Source organism: Diadema antillarum, unplaced genomic scaffold (genome assembly GCF_040938485.1).
Source record: "Diadema antillarum isolate AM-2024a unplaced genomic scaffold, OU_Dant_1.0 seq00001051_RagTag, whole genome shotgun sequence".
Lineage (NCBI taxonomy): Eukaryota > Metazoa > Echinodermata > Echinoidea > Diadematoida > Diadematidae > Diadema > Diadema antillarum.
Window position 1 is genome coordinate 686,553 of NW_027271881.1, and position 23,619 is coordinate 710,171.

Genomic DNA, 23,619 nt, shown 5'->3' on the forward strand with positions numbered 1-23,619 from the left:
AATGAATCAGCCTGGGATTATTTTCCCCGGGCACCGCCGCCATTGCTTGTCTACGGTTGCACATTCCTCTCCTACACGTCATCAGTATGCCTGAAATGCCGTGCCAAGCATACAAGCGCAGTGCGCATGAGCAGGAGAGGTTAAGTGCTGGATGTTTGCTCGCAGTGCACGCTGCATCGACAGATGTGTGACAGTCAACGCAGCTAGCAGACGACGAACCCGCTTCGTTCATTCTTCACCTGCGCTGTGTAACGTCCGCGATAACTCTCCTCCTCTGTGAGTGCATAGTGACGCAATATGCTGAGCGGCTCACTTTCACGGCGATTGTGAATGACTGACTGTTTTGTATTGAATATTACATTCAACTACATGTGATAGACGCGTAGTAGTGAGCAGAAAACTGTCTGGCTGTATGTCGCTGTCTCACTATCATCTCACCATGCATCGACAACATTGCTACCTGTGTGATTTACCACGGGCACCATGGGCTTTACTGCACGATTTTTCAGAGCCGGTATGCCGTGGATGTGTCAACTACGAGGGAGCTGATCGAATCGAAGGTGTCATTGAAGGTGCACGGCAAATGAAACGGGCACACAGTTTTCAGGAGACAAAATCTTACCCGGGACATAAACCAGGACAAATACCTCTTATGCCGCCCCAATCGGTGAGTGTTCCACCTCGCCCAAGTGCATTGGAAAGTAGCAGTAGCAATGTGAATCATGTTGAACCATCGCCAAGAAATCCACCTGGCTGTGTAACCACACAGATACACGGTGAACGATTTGTTACTCATGAGCCCAGTCGTGCGCGGAGCATTCATGATTTTTCGACAGCACCCAAGTTTGGGTTCCCTCCTTCGGATGAAGGCGAAGGAAAGTTGCTGTCCCGCGGGGGGCTAACTCCTGTCTCTGGTCCCCATATGGCCCCTAATCTTCTCCACCATCTTAGCGCTCCACCTGCATCTAACTCTGTGTTTACACCACGACATACCGTTGCACCCACTGCCGTCGGAAAAGCAGCACCACCAACCACGACCCCGAGTAGCGGGACGAAGCGAAGCTCGGCAGATCGCGAGCGAGAGGACAAGGAAAGTTCGCTGTCGTCCCATTCGGACAACGAGCGACGCGTCACCCCCGTAGCAGACGACCCGTACGGTCAGAAGCCTAGTTCTGTGCGTCAAACTTTGGCGACGCTATCGACATGTACCCCTTTTGAAATTCGATTCAAGAAAGACCATTCACTCCGCGGACGCGTATTTGCTTTCGATGCTGTGTATCGCCCAGGACTTGATTATGAGGTCAAAATCTATATCGAATATCCAAGCGGATCCGGGCAGGTGTATTCTAGTGCGTCAGGAGCTGCCAAGCAGATGTATCAAGACTGTGTGAAGGATGTAGGTAAGAGTCTATCTTCGGGATATAAGTACCTAGAATATGAAAAGAAGCATGGGTCGAGTGACTGGCGACCTTTGTGTGATTTGTTGCCGGAATCTGTTCGCTACTTCAGAGATATGGTGAGCGTGGAAACTTTACCACAGCCGTACATTGATGCGAGCTGCCCTGTTCTGCCCATTATGACTCCCACGCTTCTCTCGTCTCGTTCCTTCAGTCATAAAAGCAAAAAGATCAAATCTTCGCCCGAGCCTGCTGAGCAGGACCCAAGCAAACTAACGGAGGAGCAGCAACAACGACAACAATGGATGCAGAGCCAGGCGGAGGCGCTCAAACTTACCATGAATGCCGGGTTCAGCAGCTCACGCCCACCGAGTACTGCCACATCGCCAATGAGTAACCCCGCATCAGCTGGTACCCCGCCTGATGGCAGTTCCTCTCAAGGTGGCCCTTCGCCTATGGCCGCACTCATGTCAGTCACCGATAATCTGGGAACTCCGACATCGCCGACGAGCAAGAGTGATGCAGGATCAACATCGATGCGACCGCCCAGCAACCCCGCATCGGGTTCGAGCGACAAGTCCCAGCGTAGCCCCCATTCCCCAACCACGGCCCAAAGAAGGGCCATGTACCGCAGCAAGGAGCTTTCCCAAGCGGCGATTCCCCATGGACAGGAGACCAGTGTCACCCCGAACACAGCCAATCTACCTGACTCCTCTATGCACATGCTGAACATCCTCAAGTGCACTCTTTGTCACGAGCGTCTTGAAGACACTCACTTTGTCCAGTGCCCGTCCGTAAGTAATCATAAATTCTGTTTCCCGTGCTCAAGGGATAGCATCAAGAAGCAAGGCTCTGGAGCTGAGGTGTACTGTCCTAGTGGAGCCAAATGTCCGCTCGCTGGCACCACCACTCCTTGGGCCTTTATGCAGGGGGAGATCCTCACCATTCTTGGAGAGGAGGTGAAGGTCAAGAAAGAACGGGACTCATAAAACTGATTTTTTTTCTCATTTCTTGCGATTTTGTCACAGTGACGAATTACTCGCGTTTCTTTTATTCAGATAATGTGTTTTGTACATAGTGCATCATCTAAAAAAAAATGCCAAGGAAGTCGCCCATATTTCAGACTGTCACGACGTCACTGCTGGACAGTATCACGTGCTTGTGTATATTTCTGTAAATGCAGCTGTACATGTATATAGCATATATTTTGTGATAATCGGTCTACGCGATGTTATATCACAGGACAGGACACTAACAGAGGAAAATTATCACCTTGCGAAGAATGATGGGTCATTATGTTTTATGTTGCAAGAAAATGCTTATATATACCACATGGAAACCGTTTGTCCTGCTGATGCTGTTGCTTTTCCCGAGTAAATTGTGTATTTCAGCATGTTCACATCGCTCGTATCAGTGGTAAGCAAGATATACATGGATTAGTGTCACTTCTGCACTATTTTCAAAACTGCTGTGTTTCTCTGTGTATTAAATGAACCGGAGACTATTGCGTTCAATTTTGTATTCGATGATATCCCCTACTTGTAGAGGTCTTTCTGGATTCCCTTATTAGCATTATGTGATGGTGCAATTGTGCGCTTTTGAGATGAACGATAGGCTATTGACAAACCCATGTCCAGTGCTTAAATAATTAGCAGTCCACTGCGAGGAATAATGATGCCGGCGTCACTGGCCGTGCCGGAATTTAATCATTATTGCGTCATTGATGAAACACAAGTTGCGAGATTAGAGACGTGGAATTATTACTGTGCCAGTTTATGTGAGAACTTGTAATACTGTCTCATCTCTTCATTTTGTCAACACATCATAAAATATATGATACGGAAATGACGCGTGTAATGGGCAGTTTTCTTTTTAATATTCTCTCTTTTTTAGGGGGGTGGGGCAGAAAAGGAGGAAGGATATTCCCCTCGACATGATCTGTCGCTCATCAAAATGTCCCGTTGAGCCACGGACCATGCATAGCATGAGGCATACATATTGGATTATATTTTACGTATAAAAAAAAAATAGAAATAAAAATCTTTTCACTTCTAGCACTGACGAGAACAAATTGAACACGCCTGTTACAGCTTCAGAACTTGGCAAGTAAAAACGTCAATTTAGCTCTTGCATTACTGTCTCTATCTTAAAGTTTGTTTAAGAACAGTTGAAATACAATGTAGTTCAAAGAATATTCTGTCTTAGCGCATTTTACGCTCTTGAGACAATATTCAGTTCCATGAATTAAATCACCACACTGTGCACACGTGAATGTAGAACTTGAAGCCAGTTATTCTTCTTTCCATAGTGTAGTCATGTCACAATGTTCGCAAATACTTGTAAACGGTGTCTATCTGTATACTTTGTGATGTGACTTTTGTAATGTGATTGTACATCTAGTACATTAAAACTGAAAGAAATACTTTAAAAAAGTGAGAAACCGTGTAAGTCTATGTGTGTGTGTGTGTGTGTGTGTGTGTGATGCAAAGCCGTGTGTATGGATGTGCTAAGTACGTTAAATACTTGCATTCATCATTAATTTGCACACACAATTTAGATGTTCGATGGTAGGCCCTCCGTTGGTATATGTGAATGAATATGTATGTACCTATGTGTATATTATTATATTCAGCTGTATATACATATATATATATATATATATATACAGATATATATGTATATATGTATACATACAGTATATAGGCTTTTTACCTTCCGTAAGAAACTATGCTGTATTATAGAGTCACGATGTGTCCTTGTCATGTTTGACCTTTTTTATACCGTACAATGTAGTGTGCATGAGATGGCGATGAACGTTAAATTGGGGGCTGCAAGAGGAGTGAGAGTGAATGAAGAAAGGGTGGGCTGTGTGAACATATTTCATGAATATTGCCAAAAAAAAAGTTTGTCATTTCTATCATGAGATCAGTAATTTGCTCGTGTGTTGTTTGATTTCTCAACAAGAGATAGGGCACAGTACAGAAACAGGGTCATTCCTGCTATTTGTACTACGTATCACGGCTGGTAAGGTGTCATGTATCGTTATTTTAACCCCGTGCACTTTGAAAATCTTGTTATTGCTCGCACAGGTTTAGGAAGTCGTCCAAAGGCGTAGGCTTCTGTAACATAATGAGATTTTATTTGACAAATGTGTCGGTTCCAGTAAAGCAGAATATTCCCTTTCTAATCAACAGACAGTCAACGATATATCGTACACCCTGCCCAGCCCTCGCTGTCGTACGATACACATTATGACGCATGGTAGTGTGCTTTTCCGAAATAGTAACTCGGCAATGAAAACTAATCTCACTAACACATGCTGCAGCAGGGGCACATGTTTACACACACAAGTTCACTCACACACACACACATACACACACACATAATTGTGCACACAACAGGCTACATACTTCCTCGGCGTCACCTTTTTTTGTTGTTGTTTGGTAAAACGTAATATGACCAGTAGATCGTATTTGGCGGGCTAGCCTGCTGATACTGAAATTCAAAGCCATGACAGATTGCATAGAAACGACTCCCTTCAGCCGAAGTTAATATTAAACCAGGCCTCCGATGGCGATGGAACTCACGCAAAGCGAACCTTATCTAAACGTTAGTCACCTGTAATGTTTCGTATTATACATCCAAGATTTAAACGGAAAACTGATTAGGGCCGGTTTCATTTCATAAAGACCCCCCCCCCCCCGAAAAAAAAGTGATGAATTTTCTGCCTTGTTATTACTGTCTTGTTCGTTCTAACACTAATAATTCCTGCGGAGAACATGCATAGCATAATCCGAATATATGCGTTTGCTGTTCACTTTCCTATGATATTCGTAACAACTGAGGGACACTTTACATTTCAACGAGATATCTTATTTGCGTTTGATAAATACAATCTACATTGTCGACATATTGTCCTCATTAATGTCATTAACTTGTCATACATGATATTAAACTGACAGATCAATCGGTTTACTGAACTGAGATTGACAGTATGGAAGGAATGTAAAAATACTTTTTTTTTTTCGGGTTTTCCCCGAGCTGCTCAACTGTCATTCATCAATCGAAGTAACAACCAAGGTTGCGAGACAACCCATTGCAGCTTGCATGACGAAGGGACGGCGATAGCATGTGAAACAAATTGCAGATTGTAGCGAAAAGAATGATACTGGACATGTAGGCCCTACTAGGTTTTCTGCAGGGAATTAACGGTCAGTGAGAATGCATGAGCAAGTGCATAGATCTTTTATAATACTGAGTGATCAATATAAACACAGTGGACCAACCTCCGCATGTCAACATGCAGTCACTCCTACCCACAGCATGACGTGGCAAGTGGACAATGCAAACACCACTTCACAAATAGGCGCCGATACTATAACAAACTTGATTCGTGCCGTAATAGCGCTGTATAAAGACCAATTATGATTCATGCCAATGGAATGCTTCTACGTCATTCACTCGTTCCGAGAATCAATTCAATGCGAGTTGCCTTTCGATTGACTTTGACACTTCCCGGAAGGTAATAATCGGCCACACCTGGTCCCGCTCGACTTGCTCGAAATAAACGAAATGTGAAAAAGGCTCGACACGGATAAATCAATGCAAAAATAGTGTAAATACGACTAAATATAGTAATCCTTGACAACTGGTTCTCATGAGATTGGTAGTCCTTGTTTTGTACATGTTTTTGTTTTGAATTTACTTCAAAGCATATTTCCCAAGTGTTTTGTTGAATGGTCTTGGTAACGAGTTGTATTTAAAGCGGAAGACTTTAAAGAACACCTGTCTGGTTTTTATTTTTCCCAGTACGCGTAAATTTCACGTCTACGCTTGTCACTCAATATTATAAATATTGAGAGGAAGAGTTTGGAGTAAATTTGTCTTCTCGGAGTATCACTGCTGAACTACATCATGATAAGCCAACCATTTGCGCTGACAGAGAACTAAAGCGAAAACAATAGTTGCGTTACACCGTAGTGCAAGTCATATACCATTATACGTTTTTCATAATTTTCCGCTAGAGTTGAAGAGCAGGGTTGTCCCGCGACGCACATTGAAGTACTGTATAGTGTAACCATGGAGCTACATGGAGCTGTTGTATCTCCATGGTGTAACCCTGATGTAGGCTCTCCTACGCACTGAAGCTCTATCATGTCTTACATGTATGTACAACTGAAACTGTCCCGATGTAGTCAGTGATGAGTAAACATTCTAATCTTGACCTTTCGAAGCCGAGGGTCGGGGGAGGTGCGGCGGTGCCGAGCAGAGACTCCTTTATTCCCTTCCCAGCAATGGCCAGAGGAATGCCAGAAAACAAACTCCGTGAATCATACTCTTCCCGCCAATTACTTCTGGCCCCTTATTCTCCTTGAGCGGTGTCCATTGAGGCACATCTGCTCTGCTGGGCGTCGTCTGCGTCCCTTACTTCCAAGGTTAAATATGAAATCATAATAATAATGGATAACACGTTTTCGAACGCGATGACTGAGATACGAATACGTCATAATCCTAGAGAATACATGTATTCCGTTTTCTCGCAGTACATTAGTAGTCTCGTTTCCAGTTGACAAGACTTTCCACTCATCTTTGTCCCTTCTGTACAAATCGATCACTCTTGATAGACCGTTTGCGTAATTTGGAATCATTCATGTTGTTAAGTTTTATGCTTTCACCGCTGAATAACTATTTTATGACCCTCTTCGTTACACAAGCCAAGGTGTCTCGTCTAGACTCGAAAACCTTTAGGCCATTGGCGAATTGCAAAGTGGCCATTCTTGATCTGCGAAGAAACTGTTGACATCATACAGGGTTGGAAAAACTGGAAAAAATATCACAAAACGACAATACACTTTAAACGTACGTTCTTCAAAGCAAGCAGTAGGCCTACTTCTCTTACTCGACAATAAGAAGGGGTTCGTTCAGTGAACACGTAATTTGCCTCGATAATGACTTTGTTACAATCAGGCAGTATTTTGTCAAGCAAAGATTTTTTTTTTCTTAGTGAATATCACAACTTTTTTTTTTTAAATGTACGTCACAATCACAATCACAGTCGCTCTCTCGCCCACACAAGGTTAGTGTGCATGAATAATGCACGGCCGCTTCGTGGTCTGTTAAATCGTCATTCATTCATGCTATACTGGGAGGAAGCAGTATTAAAGGCTACAAACGAAGTAGCTCCATGCTCAGACGGATGCAAACCCGAACATAATGAAGTATCGCTCGGCGAAAGCGGGGCGCCTTTCAATATGGAGGATACACATCCGCTTCGATATAAATCGTTGAGCAAATAGCTATGGAGAATTCGGAGAAGGACACGAAATGGATGTGTGTAATGTGTGCATGTGTGTGTGTGTGTGTGTATGTCTGTATGTGTGTAGGTGAGTGAGAGAGATAGATAGAGATGGAAAGATATAGAGGGAGGGAGGGGGAGGGAGACCAGACAGACCTGGATACTCTCTGAGTCGTAAATGTCAACATTTACTCGTTTTTACTGCTGTCAGCTTTCCCTGGTACTCCCACCCCCCCCCCCCCCCACCCCCTCACAATGTGTATAAAAATCCCGGGTGTCGATTTTGCGAGGATTTCTTTCCGCTTCGATACAAAGAGAATAATGGTCTGCGATTCATTTCTTTATGATTTGAGTAACGTGTAATTCATACGATGAAAAGTGACTGATCTTGTTGCGTATTTATCGGCTAATAGACCGAGCTATGGAATTTCATTTGGGCCTAGTTATTAAAGCCGGTATGCCCGCAATGTTCAGAAAATCATCCAGACATCGTAACTTGATTTAATGATGTCTCATAAAAACAACACAGAAGTCTTCTGAAAACTTATTGAGAATGCGATCGAGAAGGGCTTCGTAAACTATTTGTGGATGTATAGCTGTTAGTATTAATGAAAATGACATCCTTCAGGAGCTGAAGTTATTCCTCGCAATACAGAGAAACGAGAAGGTCATACGATTTTTATTTTCTCCTGCAACTGTCGCCTCATCGACTGTATAAAGCTGTGATCATGATGATGAGAGATGTAAACCGAATTGACGTGGACATCACTCCTCGAAACACAGTGAAAACAGAGGGCCTTTGCGATGTATCTTTGTGCTGTTGTTGTTGTGTGAGGGTGGTGTTTGTTTTTGTTTTTTTCGTTTATCGTGCGTTTGTCGTTCGATCATTCTGTGTATCAAAATGTCACTCGATATTATTCTTCGGAAGTGGATTCGACCGTAAATTGCATGCGATCAACACGCCACGCCTCGTAAGTGAACTGTGCTCAGGGTAGAGAGAATCGAGGAGCGGAAGAAAAGGTAAGCAGCCATCCATCAATGCAGGACTCTCCCTCGTTAAACGGTAGAATCCATCCTTGGACCGGAGACTCTTCCCCCCTTTGTCAGCCCGTGTCGAAGTCCGACGCGCCATCGATCAAGCTGATCGGAATCAGATAATGAGAACTTAATTCCTCCGCAGTCTCCTCCTCATCCGTCCACTGAAGTCAGGCTCTAATGAGGTTGATGAAGTAGGCTGCACTCGACCAACTTTAGGGGACGCTGCATCTCCCAGTTTAAACCCCTACACGATTTTTGCCTCCATTCTGTAAGACTTCTAAACTTTTTAACGCATTATTGTTTAAGGGATTGTTAAAGAGAAAAAGGAAGTAGGGCGGGTGATGACTCGTGTGCAAGCAATAGAGGATGAAAATGCGACGGATACTGAATCCCTGAAGATCTACAGGAATAAGAACGGACAAATTTGCATTGAATAAATTCCAATGATAGACTTATTCTTTTTTTTTCTCGTCCGTATAGCGGAAGTGAGACATATGCGTCACTTTTCCCTCGTCGTCGTCGTTGGCGGCGGCGGCGTCGACAATTTGATGTAGGCCTATACTCTCCCTAATTTTCCACGGCTATAATTATGAGCTATGAACACTAAACACACACGACCACAGGTGCATAACCTAAAAATGCCGTTTAATTTTTCGATTCTGTTTGTTTTATGTGATGGCACTAGGTGAGGGCTTCAAAACTTCTACACAGAATTTTGACCTTTGACTTCTTTGACCTTTGACCTTGATTTTTGACCTATATTGTACATTTTGCTACAAAATGCTACTCCTTCGCCATTTCTAACCCGATTTCAATTCTGTTTGTTTTATGTGATGGCACTAGGTGAGGGCTTCAAAACTTCCACACAGAATTTTGACCTTTGACTTCTTTGACCTTTGACCTTGATTTTTGACCTATATTGTACATTGGCTACAATATGCTACTCCTTTGCCATTTCTAACCCGATTTCGATTCCGTTTGCTTTATGTGATGGCACTAGGTGACGGCTTCAAAACTTCTACACAGAATTTTGACCTTTGACCTTCGACCTTCATTTTTGACCTATATTGTACATTTTGCTACAAAATGCTACTCCTTCGCCATTTCTAACCCGATTTCGATTCCGTTTGCTTTATATGATGGCACTAGGTGAGGGCTTCAAAACTTCTACACAGAATTTTGACCTTTGACTTCTTTGACCTTTGACCTTGATTTTTACCTATATGTACATTGGCTACAAAATGCTACTCCTTTGCCATTTCTAACCCGATTTTGATTCTCTTTGCTTTATGTGATGGCACTAGGTGAGGGCTTCAAAACTTCTTCACAGAATTTTGACCTTTGACTTCTTTGACCTTTGACCTTGATTGTTGACCTGTATTGCACATTTTGCTACAAAATGCTTCTTCCGGCGGGGACATATATTACGCACCGCGTAATTTCTACTTTTCCTTGTTTGAAAGAGATTGATTGAATTGAATTGAATTGAATTGAATTGGATTGAATTTCTAATAGGGGTGAGGTCCGACAAGGTCAAAGGCCAAAAGTTCAATGAACTTGCCCTGATACACCTTCACAGTATTTTGGTGTTCGCAGTAACCAGGGAGGTGTACTCGCAGTAACTTTCCATATATTTGAGCTATGACCACCAAATTCACACCACAGGTATATATAACCTGACGATGCTGGTCAAGTTTGAGTATGGATGAAGGCCGACAAGTTCAAAGGTGAGCGGTCAATGATCTTTACCTAATAAGCACTGTGCATAATAGTATTGTCGTATATACTCTCAATAACTTTTCACATCTTTGAGCTATGACCACCAAATTTATAGTACAGGTTCATAATAACCTAAAGATGCCGGTTGAGACCGAATATTGATGATTTCCGACAAGGTCAAAGGTCAAATGATCAGTGAACTTTACCTGTAGCACTGTACACATGTAGTATTGTGGTATTCTCTCAATAACTTTCCACAACAGTGAGCTATGACCACCAATTTCACATCACAGATACATCACCTAAAGCTGCCGGTCAGGCTTGAGTCTTTGCGAATTCTGAAAAGGTCAAAGGTCAAAATGTCAATGAACTTTCCCTGATAAGCAACACTAAGCTATTGTGCTCTCGATAACTTTCCACGGCTTTGAGCTATGACCACAAAACTCATACCACAGGTACATCACCTGAAGACGCCGGTCAAGTCCGAGTATTGGTGAAGTCAGACAAGGTTAAAGGCCAAAATGTCGATGAACTTAATATTGAAAAACACTATAATCACAAATTGCGATATGCGCGCGGGCGAGATATCGCTTAGCGTTTGCCATGCTTTATCACATCACTCCCTCCAAATCAGAGTGAGATCAGAGTGGCATGACCTGGAACTGTTTGGACAGGAAACATTTATTTTTGTTTATTTGTTTATTTATTTCAATACGGTTAAAAGATCCATTATTCTTTTTTTTTTCAAGCTGTCACTGTCTTATGCGAGCTCCTATGACTCTGATGTACTTGGAACATAATTTCGATTCCGCGTGAAATGACGGTATGTGATACCGGTTTCATGATTATCCTATTTGTTTGCAGAGTGAAATCCTGCAGCATCTGCTCTGTTCCTGAAACCTAAATTCTGTTTAAAGCAAATACGAATATTATAGGCGTTTTAACCATTTTCTATTGACTATCCTTGATTCAGCTGCATGCTTCTTGTCTACTGTTATGACACACATTCCTGTCAATTTCATTTTCTGTTGTAGGAAACGAACTTTGTAGAGTAGTTATGAAAATCACAGTAAGCACTGCACGTGAACTGGTAAATAAATGGTTGAATATGACTTAATTTTTATGTGTAATGATTAACATACTGTATTCAAATATCACAGGACTGTTGCCGTTTATATGACAAGAATAGAATTGATATCCTCTGCAAGTTAGCAAACGGTGAACGTCACTGAAAGCCTTTCAGTGTAAAAATTGATAGGTCTTATGCGTGCAAGAAAAGGGAAGAAAACGGGCCTACTGCCATTTCAGTTCATGGATGGCTTACAAAGTCTTTCTGGGAGAGGGAATATGTTGAATAAGTGAACACCGACGAACTGGAAAGATAGAGAGGTTGGACCCTGCGCCCCCAAGTGCCCTAGAAGAGATCGGGGTCAATGGTGAACTATGCGCGTTTTCTTCATGTCGCCGTCGCATATCCCCCATATCCTACTCTCACCCCTCCCCTCGCACCCCCTCCCCCTGTTCCCGCTCCCGTAGTCATAATTCTTCGAGATTGAGTAGGGAAAAAAAAAACACGTTCTGCTATTATCGTCGTTCGTTGTGTTGTCGTGCTCTACATACCTTACTAAAAATACAATACACGGAACTCCCTTTTTAAATGTGTAATATTGCAACAATCACGGCGATCTTGCACGCTGAAGAAGGCGAGTGTAGAGGAAGGCTATGTGCACTGATGAATGAAGGCAAAGATTTTTTTTCCGGTTTTTCTGAGGGTGATGGTCCAGTGTGATCAACTGCTACGACTGTATTTTTTGTGTGTACATTGGTGAATGTTTGTTTGCTTGTAAATCAACTATTTGTTGTGGAACTGCTCTATTTCCTACTCGCGTGGGTTGATATTGCCTCTTTCAAATGTCCTAAGACGTACTGGACAAAATCCCAAGTGATGTTTCAATTTGTAAGTGTCAAAGTACGTAGAGGCCTACGAGAGCAGTCGGAAACAAAGAGGGGAACAATGGACCTAAGAAGCGAGTGAGATTGAGGTGCACTCCTCTCCTTCACAGGAGAGGAGGAACGCCCCGTCGACAAAACGCATTTGCGCTGCTTTGTATAAGACTCTGTGCTGCCACATGTGTGCCTACATCCAGCCACTCACAAGTTTCCTGCTATCACCCACTGCCCTCACTGACCTTTACCGTTTACTGCTCATGATTTATTGCCCGCTTTCAGCCATCGATCACAAGAATGCTATATTTTTAGCCACCGCACGGATTCATTTTTTTCCTTCCCTCCCTCCCTCTCCCTCGAAATACGAAACTTCACTGCTGGAGTTCGGTTGCCGTGACAACTGCCATGAATCTTCCATTTGGGGTGTTTTCATGCCGCACTGGTTATGTTTTGGGGGCATAAAAGAGAGTGGAGCAAAGGTTCCGCTGTGCGTGAGGTCGATGCATCAGCGTGGATTTCGCGAGGGTCATCAATGTCTTCTCCGAAATTTGTCGATTGCTCGTAACTCGGACGAAAGCCCCTCGGGATCGTCTCGCAGTTGAGCTCTCCTTTTCTCATCGTGTTCGCGTCTTCAAGTGAGCGTTCTTCGATTCCTCTTTGTTTATCGAATTCATTCTATATTTCAAGCCATCCTCAACATGCATTAGATATATGACTCCGTAGCTCTAGCATCATGTATAATGTGGTCTCAGTTATGACGATGGTGGTGATGACGACAGCAAAAAATATAATGAAAATCATGACTACTGCATAATACATCCACAACAGTTTACCCTAGAACTGAACAGTCACGCCGGGGAACTATAGCACTACCTCGATGATCGTTACAGTGCAGTCTTACTTATGCATCAGCTCCCAGTGGCATTTCAAGCTGTGGGATTCATCATCCCTTTGCACAGCAAATTTAGTCAAAGATTATGCTTTCATACCTTCACGTGGAATCGCCGTTATAAATACGTGCATTCGATATTATTGTCCAATATATTTGACTCCCGCATCCGTAACCTCTGACCTCGGGTCTACTGGCTAACACAGCATGGAAAGGCTCCAGCATAAACCCAGTGGGATTTTTTTTTTTCAAATATCCCCATAAACCGACCCAAAATGTCGGGTTGCTAGGGGCTCAAGACAAACAGCTGGGTAGTTTCTCCCGCGCAATGCCACTTGCAGTTTCCTTCCTGAGGACACCATCAGGACAGCCCCCCAGGGGCTGTAAACCGAAACCTGTCTTCGGAACCAGACACATTCCAAACTCTGTCCTTGCGAACCCTCCCCATTGATCCTTAGTCTTCTTCTCCAGTCTCCCCATGACAATTATCCATCTCAGACAGCCTTTTTCTTCTCACTCGCATGCAAATGGCTTTCTTTCTTTCTTTCTTTCTTTCTTTCTTTTCTTTTCTTTCTTTGTTTCCGCTTTTCCTGGCTGCGGTTTTGTCTACATTCCGTCCACGAGCGCTCAAGGCAAAGTAAACCTTGGATTGATTTCGAAAGTCAAGTCTGAGGAGGAAAGAGAAAGATAGTTTTACACATTGAAGCGATCACATGATATCCTCGGATGTTAAATGATGCTGGTGGCAGCCATACCCGCCACGTTTGGCAAAGCAAAAGACATAACATGCGAGATTCGTTGTCCTGTTGAGGAACATCATTCATCTTCTGATCTTAGCAATGCAAACGCACATGAAGGGAGCAGTCTAAAAATCCTCGTTATACCAAGGAGGTGCTATAGCGCCCGTACCTCCTTGGTTTTACCAGGGAGGTGATGATACCAAGGAGGGTACTAAGCGAGCTCGCCTAGTACAGTACATGTACCTCCTTGGTGGTACCAGCTGCAGTATAACCGACCACCTGTCAACTTCGTCTCCGCGGTTCTCTATTTCATGGTACACTGTACTTTCTTGCTCTACTACACGTACATATGACAAACGAACACACAAATACACACATGCAGTGTACACGGATCCATATTTGTATAAGCAATACACAAGCTCACATTCACAGTGAAAACAATAATTACATTACAACAAAATATGCAAATTGCGTCTAGGGTTGAGGCTAAACACTTTTTCTTCTCCCCCTTCCCTCGCCGCCGCCGCCCCCCCCCCCCTCTCTCTCTCTCTCTCTCTCTGTGCTTGTTGATCGTGCGTCGAGGAATGCGACTTTTGACAGACAGATGGTGGAGCTGGAAGAATGTGAAAAACAGAAGAAAAAAAAATCAGCCAAAGTTTGGGAATGGGTCTGAGGAGGTGCTAACGGGAACCACGTGCATGACCTCACCTGAGGTCACCTTTTGCTGCTGAGAAGCATCCGCAAAAAGTGGAAGTTTCTGTTGAAGACAACGAAATCTCCATTTCGTTCCTGTTTTTCCTTATCAAAGGAGTCTGCTTTCGCTCACTAGAAAGGGGGAAAAATAAAGAGATCTCGGCTAGCTTTTCCAACGGGCTCGGTTTTGTTTGCATGGCATTAGATATCGGACATCAGATACCCAGATTAGTTGCCAATTTTCACACCCTTACACCGCGCTCTTTTTCATGGGATAAGGTAACAATTTGAATTTCAAAAACACGCGATCACTTTCACCCCGCCAAATGTGCGAGACGAGGAAGGAAAGCAACACGCTATACCCACGCTGGAGGCGATGCCAAAAGTCGGCAAACAAAATTTTATCAAATCAATTTCTCCCCGTCCTACCTCCCCGTGTGTGTCCCTTCCCTCGCCTGGAAAACTCCTGGAGTTCCCCGTTTCCTACACTCTCGGATGTCTTGGCAGCATGATTGAATTACCAGCGACCCGTTGATTGCTTTCCGGGAAAAGTCTTCCGAAGCAGATGAAATACATAAGAAACGGGTTAAGAAATGTGCTCACTCCAGGCACATGATTGGTACCAAAGACTCCAATGATGTCGATATCACGGCGCCCCCTATCCTGTTTCTCAAGATACAGCCCGTGCCTCTCTCTCTCTCTCTCTCTCTACACACACACGCACACACACACACACACACACACACACACACAGCCGGCTCCTCTCTTTCATCTACTACCTGTATATAACGTCAATGGTCGAAAATCACATTTACATTACTCGGTGCTTTGTTCAAATGTGATGTTTCAATATACTAGTATTTCTGAAGTACAGTGTTCAGCTGTTTATTATGGTTTTGCAGACTTACAGAGTGCGATGATTTAAACAAGTGACAAGTGTTTTAAACAAACAAGTGAATTGAAGAACTTATTTCTTTAATTGAATATCTATCTATCTATCGACACGCATCACTATCATGCCATTTCAGACAGAGATGACAATCTTTAGTAAACGTGATGAAATTCGGACGACCTTTACTTTGTGTGTGTGTGTGTGTGTGGTGGTGTTGTGATCGGTTACACTTTGTTTTCCCGATGGTACGTTGATCTGAAAATGAAATACGGTTCATTTTTGTCGAGCCCACCGGAGGTGAGGGGAGCCTAAGGGATCGCCTGCGGCGTCTGTCCGTCCGTCCGTCGTCTGTCCGTAACGCTACAAAAACTTCAATAACTCTTTACTCTGGGCTGCAATTGCAATCAAACTTCGAGGGAAGAGGGGTCATACAAAGTTTCACGTTTTACCATATATGAGGGTCACCTCAGGGTCAAAACTCACAGGCAGGGGTAATGAACTTTAGGGGCCAATGTTAAGTTTTTATGGCACGTTTATATTATGGGTCGTAACTTTTGATCCATAACTCCATTTGTGACCAAACTTGGATGGTAGATGTCCCTTGGGGAGTGGATGGTCACCACAAGGTCAATGGTCACAAGCATGGGTCAACGAACTTTCAGAGCCCAATGGTAAGTTTTTTATGGCGCGTTTCTATTATGGGTCATAACTTTTGATCCATAGGTCCGTTTGTGACCAAACTTGGATGGTAGATGTCCCTTGGGGAGTGGATGGTCACCACAAGGTCAAAGGTCACAGGCAGGCGTCAACGTATTTTAAGAGCCCAATGGTAAGTTTTTTATGGCGCGTTACTATTATGGGTCATAACTTTTGATCCATAACTCTGTTTGTGACCAAACTTGGATGGTAGATGTCCCTTGGGGAGTGGATGGTCACCACAAGGCCGATGGTCACAAGCATGGGTCAACGAACTTTTAGAGCCCAATGTTAAGTTTTTATGGCGCGTTTCTATTATGAGTCATAACTTTTGATCCATAGGTCTGTTTGTGACTAAACTTGAATGGTAGATGTCCCTTGGGGAGTGGATGATCACCACAAGGTCAAATGTCACAAGCAGGGGTCAACGAACTTTTAGAGCCCAATGTAAAATTTTTATGGCACGTTTCTATTATGGGTCATAACTTTTGATCCATAACTCCATTTGTGACCAAACTTGGATGGTAGATGTCCCTTGGGGAGTGGATGGTCACCACAAGGTCAATGGTCACAAGCATGGGTCAACAAACTTTTAGAGCTCAATGTTAAGTTTTTATGGCGCGTTTCTATTATGGGTCATAACTTTTGATACATAGGTTGGTTTGTGACTAAACTTGGATGGTAGATGTCCCTTGGGGAGTGGATGATCACCTCAAGGTCAAAGGTCACGAGCAGGGTCAACAAATTTTTAGAGCCCAATGGTAAGTTTTTATGGCGTGTTTCTATTATGGGTCATAACTTTTGAGCCATAACTCCGTTTGTGACCAAACTTGGATGGTAGATGTCCCTTGGGGAGTGGATGGTCACCACAAGGTCAATGGTCACAAGCATGGGTCAACGAACTTTTAGAGCCCAATGGTCAGTTTTTATGGCGCGTTTCTATTATGGGTCATAACTTTTGATCCATAGGTCTGTTTGTGACTAAACTTGGATGTTAGATGACCCTTGGGGAGTGGGTGATCACCACAAGGTCAAAGGTCACTAACAGGGGTCAACAAACTTTTAGAGCCCAGTGTTAAATTTTTATGGCCCGTTTCTATTATGGGTCATAACTTTTGATCCATAACTCTGTTTGTGACCAAACTTGGATGGTAGATGTCCCTTGGGGAGTGGATGGTCACCACAAGGTCAAAGGTCACAGGCAGGCGTCAATGAACTTTAAGGGCCCAATGTTGATTATTTATGGCACATTTCTTTTTTTGCCATAGATTTTTACCCTTTTATATCTCTTTGTATCTGTTTATCTCTTGTTTTATCTGTTATATCCCATTCGCGTACAATTTCTTGTACGCAAATGGGTGAGACACATTATGGCACTTGCCTTGTTCTAAGGTTCGTTTTTTCGAAGGTTCATTCTTCTGAAGGTTCGTAATTCCGAAGATTCGTAATTCCGAAGATAAAATAAAGTTCATTATATCCAAGGTTCGTTAATCCCAATTGAAATATATGGTTTGTTATTCCGAAGGTTCGTCAGTCCGAAAATAAAAAAGTTCGTTGTTCCGAAGGTTTGTGGATCCAAAAACGAAAAAAAGGTTTGTAAGTACACACATTTCTTTCATTTTCAGATTTACGAACCTTATTTCATTTTCGAATTATGAACTTTATTTCATTGTCTGAATTATGAACCTTTTTTCATTGTCTGAATTACGAACCTTTTTTCATTGTCTGAATTACGAACCTTATTTCAGTATCGGAATTATGAACCTTTAGAAAAACGAACCTTCGGAAATATGAACCTTCGGAATAATGCCACAAATGTTCGGATTAAAGAAACCTTTTTCATTTTCGGATTAACGAGCATCGATTATAGGGAATTTGTGTGTTTTGGAGTAACGGACCTTCGGAGGATAATGAACATCCATCACCAGTCTTGATCAACCAGCTAGGATGGATCGGGAAGACTAACTCATTGCTTGTTCCCCAGATCCTTGTCGCACTCGTTGATGCTGTTGCAGTTCCCGTCTTTTAACTTATAACAATGACGCTTTCCTCGCACTCTGACTGGCTCCAATTCGCCGCTGATCATAATTCTCCTGATGGCGGATTGTTTACAAGCGATCGAGACGTCGGCAGGAATTAGAGCCACCTTTGACGGCAACTCTGGCGAAGGCATTCCAGCCTCGCCCTTCTCTAAACTAAACCTATATTCTCTCTTCCTCTCCTCCCCATCCCCTCTCTCTATTTTTCTCTGTTTATTTATACTTTTGGATTTCCAGCTATAATGTCAAGCACCTGTTACTTATATTGAAAATATGCTTATTGATGCTTGTGTCCATTTCAGTTGTAGTTTACGTTATGCCATAATTGTAACATGACTTGAATAGGGAGTTTGGACCCTACAAACATTGTTCTCTTTCCTACACACTAAAAATCATTGCTATTCAGATTTTGCCATTAAGTGAAATTTGAGCAAATATACTTCTGATCAACTTCCATCATTACTTGTAAATTCAGACAAATTTGTACACACATTTATTATCATTATGCATATTGCTTATCCAACTGCCATCATGTAATCCCAAATAGTTGTATCTCATAAATTTCCTCAACATTATCCCCATCCCCAAAATTTCTATCATACCAGAATGCAAAAGATGATTTATATCCATTCATTTAATTTGTAACAAGATACGGTTAATAAGAAAGTATCTGTAAGAGCAGTATGGCTTAAATATTCCACTTAATAATGAAAGGCTTTCAAGACATCTTTCATATCTTCTATATCTTTGTATGGTTTACAAATGATTTGATTGTCACGGTCAATATGAAATAAACCCTGCACCCAACATTGTGTATAAAAGAATGTTCACACACATGATGATGTACACCCGCCCACACACTTATCTGTATGTATAATCACTTATTTGCATTAACACTGATGTCTCCCTATTGCACTTTTTTTTGCACATGTCTCTCCTAATTTTAATCATGTGTCTGTTTGTTTTAGCGTAAGATACCTCTGTTTAGACCCCCCTTGTTTATTCTTCTCTCTCTGCTTGCATCCCTGAGGTTTACTCAGGACCGTTGGTCTGGATAATCTTCCTTAAATCACTCATAATATCTCTCATGGGTTTATTCATAATGAAGCAAAGAAAAAACAACTGAAAAAGTATTTCCTATTACGTTATTAGTAATACGCTCAAACATGATTGCAATATCCAATCATCTTTCTCACAGTCCATGCATCTTCACAAATGTGTATGTTGGTCATACTTTATTAAGTTTCTATTAATTTGGGTGACTGGAAGATGTAAGTTGTTATTATTTTTTTTTTCTGGTAAAGCCATTACCAAATAGATTTTGCCTCGAAATTGTAATTCAAGTCAATAAAAAGATCTTGCAAGAATACTCCAAAATGTTACTACAAAACGTATATTGTGTAACTTGCAGGAAAAAGTATGTAAAATTCTTTGAGAACGACTGTTTTTAAAAAAAATGGATAACATGAGTGGAAAGTTTAGATTAATTAGTTAAAAGCAAAAAAAAATTGTGACATGAATTACATAATTGCAAGGAAGGTCTAGATTAAAGTTCCTTTTATTTTCTCTCAATATGGCAATCTATTAAATAATTCTTTCCCATTTATTGCCACTTTGATAAATGGCAAATGTTTTTACATTTCTCTCCTATGTTGTGCATTTTAATGAGTATGACCAGTTCCAATTTAGGACATTCTCCAATTAAAGATTTGCATTAAAGTTCACCATTGCTTATTTGATAATGACAAGATGATAATTCCTGTGGCAAATTTCCCAAGGGCCTTATTGGTTAAAGCATAACAAGTCAAGCCTTCCAGTTTTCATTTAAAACATAAGTAAACCATTTTCATTTGATCTTTCTAAAGCTGCACTTGGAGCAGAGGAATGCTGTTTTGACAATATTTTGCTTTTCACCACGTTTGAAGAAGATGATTTATATATGCCTGTACCTCTCCCTTCAAAAGGAGTGAACAAAATGATATCAAAATATATATATGAATAAACAAATCAATTAATCTTTTTTCTTTCTTCTACAGATCCAAACGGCTAAGTCAAACACTTCCTGTTGCTGACAAAAATGATTCAAGGTAAGTTTCTGCTTGCTTTCCTCGACTGCTTTTGAAAAATACTTTCTTGACAATTACGAGAAACTTTGCAGCTTACTATACCCCCATTAAGCCGACAGACTTCTTGATCAATATACAACATATGGATACAATACTGTCATGATGGAACTGCTTGTCTTAATTCTTGTATACTGATACATCATAGGAGTATGTCATATAATTGCAGTGATGGTTTTGGCATCATTTCGGATGAGTATTGTTTGGGGGATTTTTTGTGTGTTTTAATGCTCTCATGTCCATAAGTCATATAAGTAAGTGATGGGGCTTTATCATAGTGCATGTAATGCAGCTCCCACTGCTACGTGATGAAGCGCAAGGTCTGAAAGCAGCCATCAGATTGTATTTTTTCGTCGTCGCCTTTTTGTGTGAAAGTGCTCATTGATGTGTCATATGTCTACACGTTGCACGATAAACATAAAAACACTAGGTGTCTTAAAGGGTTTTTGTCACCATGCTTTGATGTTATCTTTGAATGAATGATACTTCAGCTGTTTTTGCACCATCAACAGGACAACAACAGAAAAAAAGTTAAGTTCACAGACACACACCCATACCCCCCCCACACACACACACCACAAACAAACATATTTCTAGACTGTAATTGAATATCCTCTGCTTTCAAAATAGGAATTTTTATCATTATTTCATTAGTTAATTTCAACCCTAGTCTGTGTAGTCTAGTTTCTGGAGTTGATTACAGCTGAAGTAGAGCAGTAATAGAAGAATGCAACTCAAGCAAGGTAATCCAAACGAAGTTTCATGGCTGTGTCATGAGCATGTGTGTGTATCATACTTTGTTTTGCATGTCATTGCTGCCATATCCCTAGGTCTGCCTTTAATCACCTTGCTTGTGCTGCAGCCAAGATGTACAAACTGATATTATGGGCCATGGCATGATATATGAGAGCTGGCTGGATCCATTACCACTGAGGATAGGGTTGCTGCCAATTTGCAGCTTGTTTTCCATTCTCCCCAGGAAAGTTCATATTACTCTTCTAATCCCCCATCCAGCACTTTTCTCTTCTGTTCTCAAGACACGCACTCTCTTACTTTAGCCGAGATGGCTTGCCATGGTGCAGTAGTGCTGAGTTTTTGTGGATCAGGTTGACTGATCGCCTTTCAGCCTCCTAGCTCCTGGTCTCATGACCAGCGAGTGGAGAAAGGACGGAGGTTTTTGGAACAAAGGGAAGAGAACATCCGATACTGGCGGTCGGCTTTCGCGCGCGATGGCAAGCAGCTTCTTCCCAGCAGTATTGAATTCCAGGCGTTGAATAACTGTCCGTGGTCAGACCATGTGTGAGCACATGCCTAAATCAAATAGGTCGCGCTGCAATCATGACCAACATTCAAATTTTGAATTTTTCCTTGTTGCAGAAAAGGGATTATCTATCACTTCCCTTTTCTGCAAAGCTCGCTACTATTTGTGCATAGTTCTCATCAAGGTGACAAACAGACAGAACTTTTTCTCTGTTTTCATTGATTTAAAACAGGTAATCATAGTTTGATCATTAATCTAAAAAAAAAGCAGACAAAGGAAAAACACAGTATGGAGCAATTGATACAAAGTGTAAAGTGTGATATATCATGTATTGTTTGTTCTTGTTTATATGTTATGCTTTTTCTTCAGTTAAAACATTTTTGAAAAAACCTTAAAGGTCAAATCACTTGTCAAACCTCCATTTACTGAAATGTAACCTTCATTTCCCTTTTCCTTTTCCCCACTCTTTGTTCTGTCTTCTGACTGATGTTCAGATGATTTTTAAAACCCTGGAAATCTATGATTTTTTTCTGAAATTTACAAACATAAATATGATACTTTAGACAGAGCATCAGGATAAGTGATCCATTTTGTTAAAGTGCTCAAGAGTTACTCGTTCTGAAACTCTGGAGAAATACTGTAACTGACAACCTGCACTTTTATTCTTTCTCTGTCGACAATTGTGGCCACTAATGTAGCAGGACAATCCAATTTCTCCAACCAAAAATATCTATATCACAGTTCCAGTTAAAGGGACTGTACAGCACTGGTTGAGGTGGGGATTCATGTTTTGAACATTCCTAAGTGAGATAATGAGAAACCTCTTATGAAATATGAAAGAGCATGTAATTTTAAGAAGGATTCAACATTTATTAGCTCACCTGAGCCAAAGGCTCAAGTGAGCTATTGCGATCGCCCTTCGTCCGGCGTCCGTCGTGCGTCGTGCGTCGTGCGTCGTCCGTCGTCCGTCGTCCGTCGTCCGTCGTCCGTCGTCCGTCGTGCGTCGTGCGTAAACTTTTTACATTTTCATCTTCTTCTTGAAAACCCCAAGACCGATTTTCATCAAACTTGGCAGGTAGCATCCCTAGGGGGTTAGGAACTCAATTTGTTAAAATGGGCACCATGCCCCACCCAGGGGGCCCCCAGGGGGGCCCAAACCCCCCAAAATTAAGGAATCTGTAAAAATCTTCTTCTCTAGAACCAGAAGTGATAGAGCTAAGTTAATACTATGAGTTAGTACATTGATGACTGTAGTTTCAAGTTTGTTCATGGCAGAATCAGGGGTGCCCCCCTTGGGACCCAGGGGAGGGGGGTGGGGAAGGGTTCTAATGGGGCCTAAATTGTACATTTTCATCTTCTTCTTGAGAACCCCATGACCCATTTTCACCAAACTTGGCAGGTAGCATCCCTAGGGGGTTAGGAACTCAATTTGTTAAAATGGGCACCATGCCCCACCTAGGGGGCCCCCAGGGGGCCCAAACCCCCCAAAATTAAGGAATCCGCAAAAATCTTCTTCTCTAGAACCAGAAGTGATAGAGCTAAGTTAATACTATGAGTAAGTACATTGATGACTGTAGTTTCAAGTTTGTTCATGGCAGAATCAGGGGTGCCCCCCTTGGGACCCAGGGGAGGGGGTGAGGAGGGGTCCTAATGGGGCCTAAATTGTACATTTTTATCTTATTCTTGAAAACCCCATGACCCATTTTCACCAAACTTGGCAGGTAGCATCCCTAGGGGGTTAGGATCTCAATTTGTTAAAATGGGCACCATGCCCAACCCAGGGGGCCCCCAGGGGTCCCAAACCCCCCAAATGAAGGAATCTTTATAAATCTTCTCTAGAATCAGAAGTTATAGAGCTGAGATAATATTATGAGTGAGTACATTAATGAC

The 23,619-nt window shown here is 42.1% G+C and overlaps 2 protein-coding genes across 2 annotated transcripts in view; both read left to right on the forward strand.

The window, feature by feature from the left end:
• Positions 1–20,513, forward strand: part of LOC139743127 (uncharacterized) — a 104,164-nt gene extending 83,651 nt beyond the window's left edge. The window contains exon 10 of the mRNA XM_071653636.1: positions 20,382–20,513. Coding sequence (XP_071509737.1) covers positions 20,382–20,436 — 55 coding nt within the window. The 3' untranslated portion in view covers positions 20,437–20,513. The remainder of the gene's footprint in view (positions 1–20,381) is intronic.
• Positions 295–3,861, forward strand: LOC139743116 (probable E3 ubiquitin-protein ligase IRF2BPL). Its single transcript, XM_071653620.1, has one exon. It carries the CDS (start codon positions 413–415, stop codon positions 2,384–2,386), a length of 1,974 nt encoding a protein of 657 aa, XP_071509721.1. The 5' UTR covers positions 295–412; the 3' UTR covers positions 2,387–3,861.
• Positions 20,514–23,619: the final 3,106 nt, after the last annotated feature.

Coding starts and splice junctions, on each gene's coding strand:
- LOC139743116 (XM_071653620.1), top strand. CDS start 413: ATGTCGCTGTCTCACTATCATCTCACCATGCATCGACAACATTGCTAC.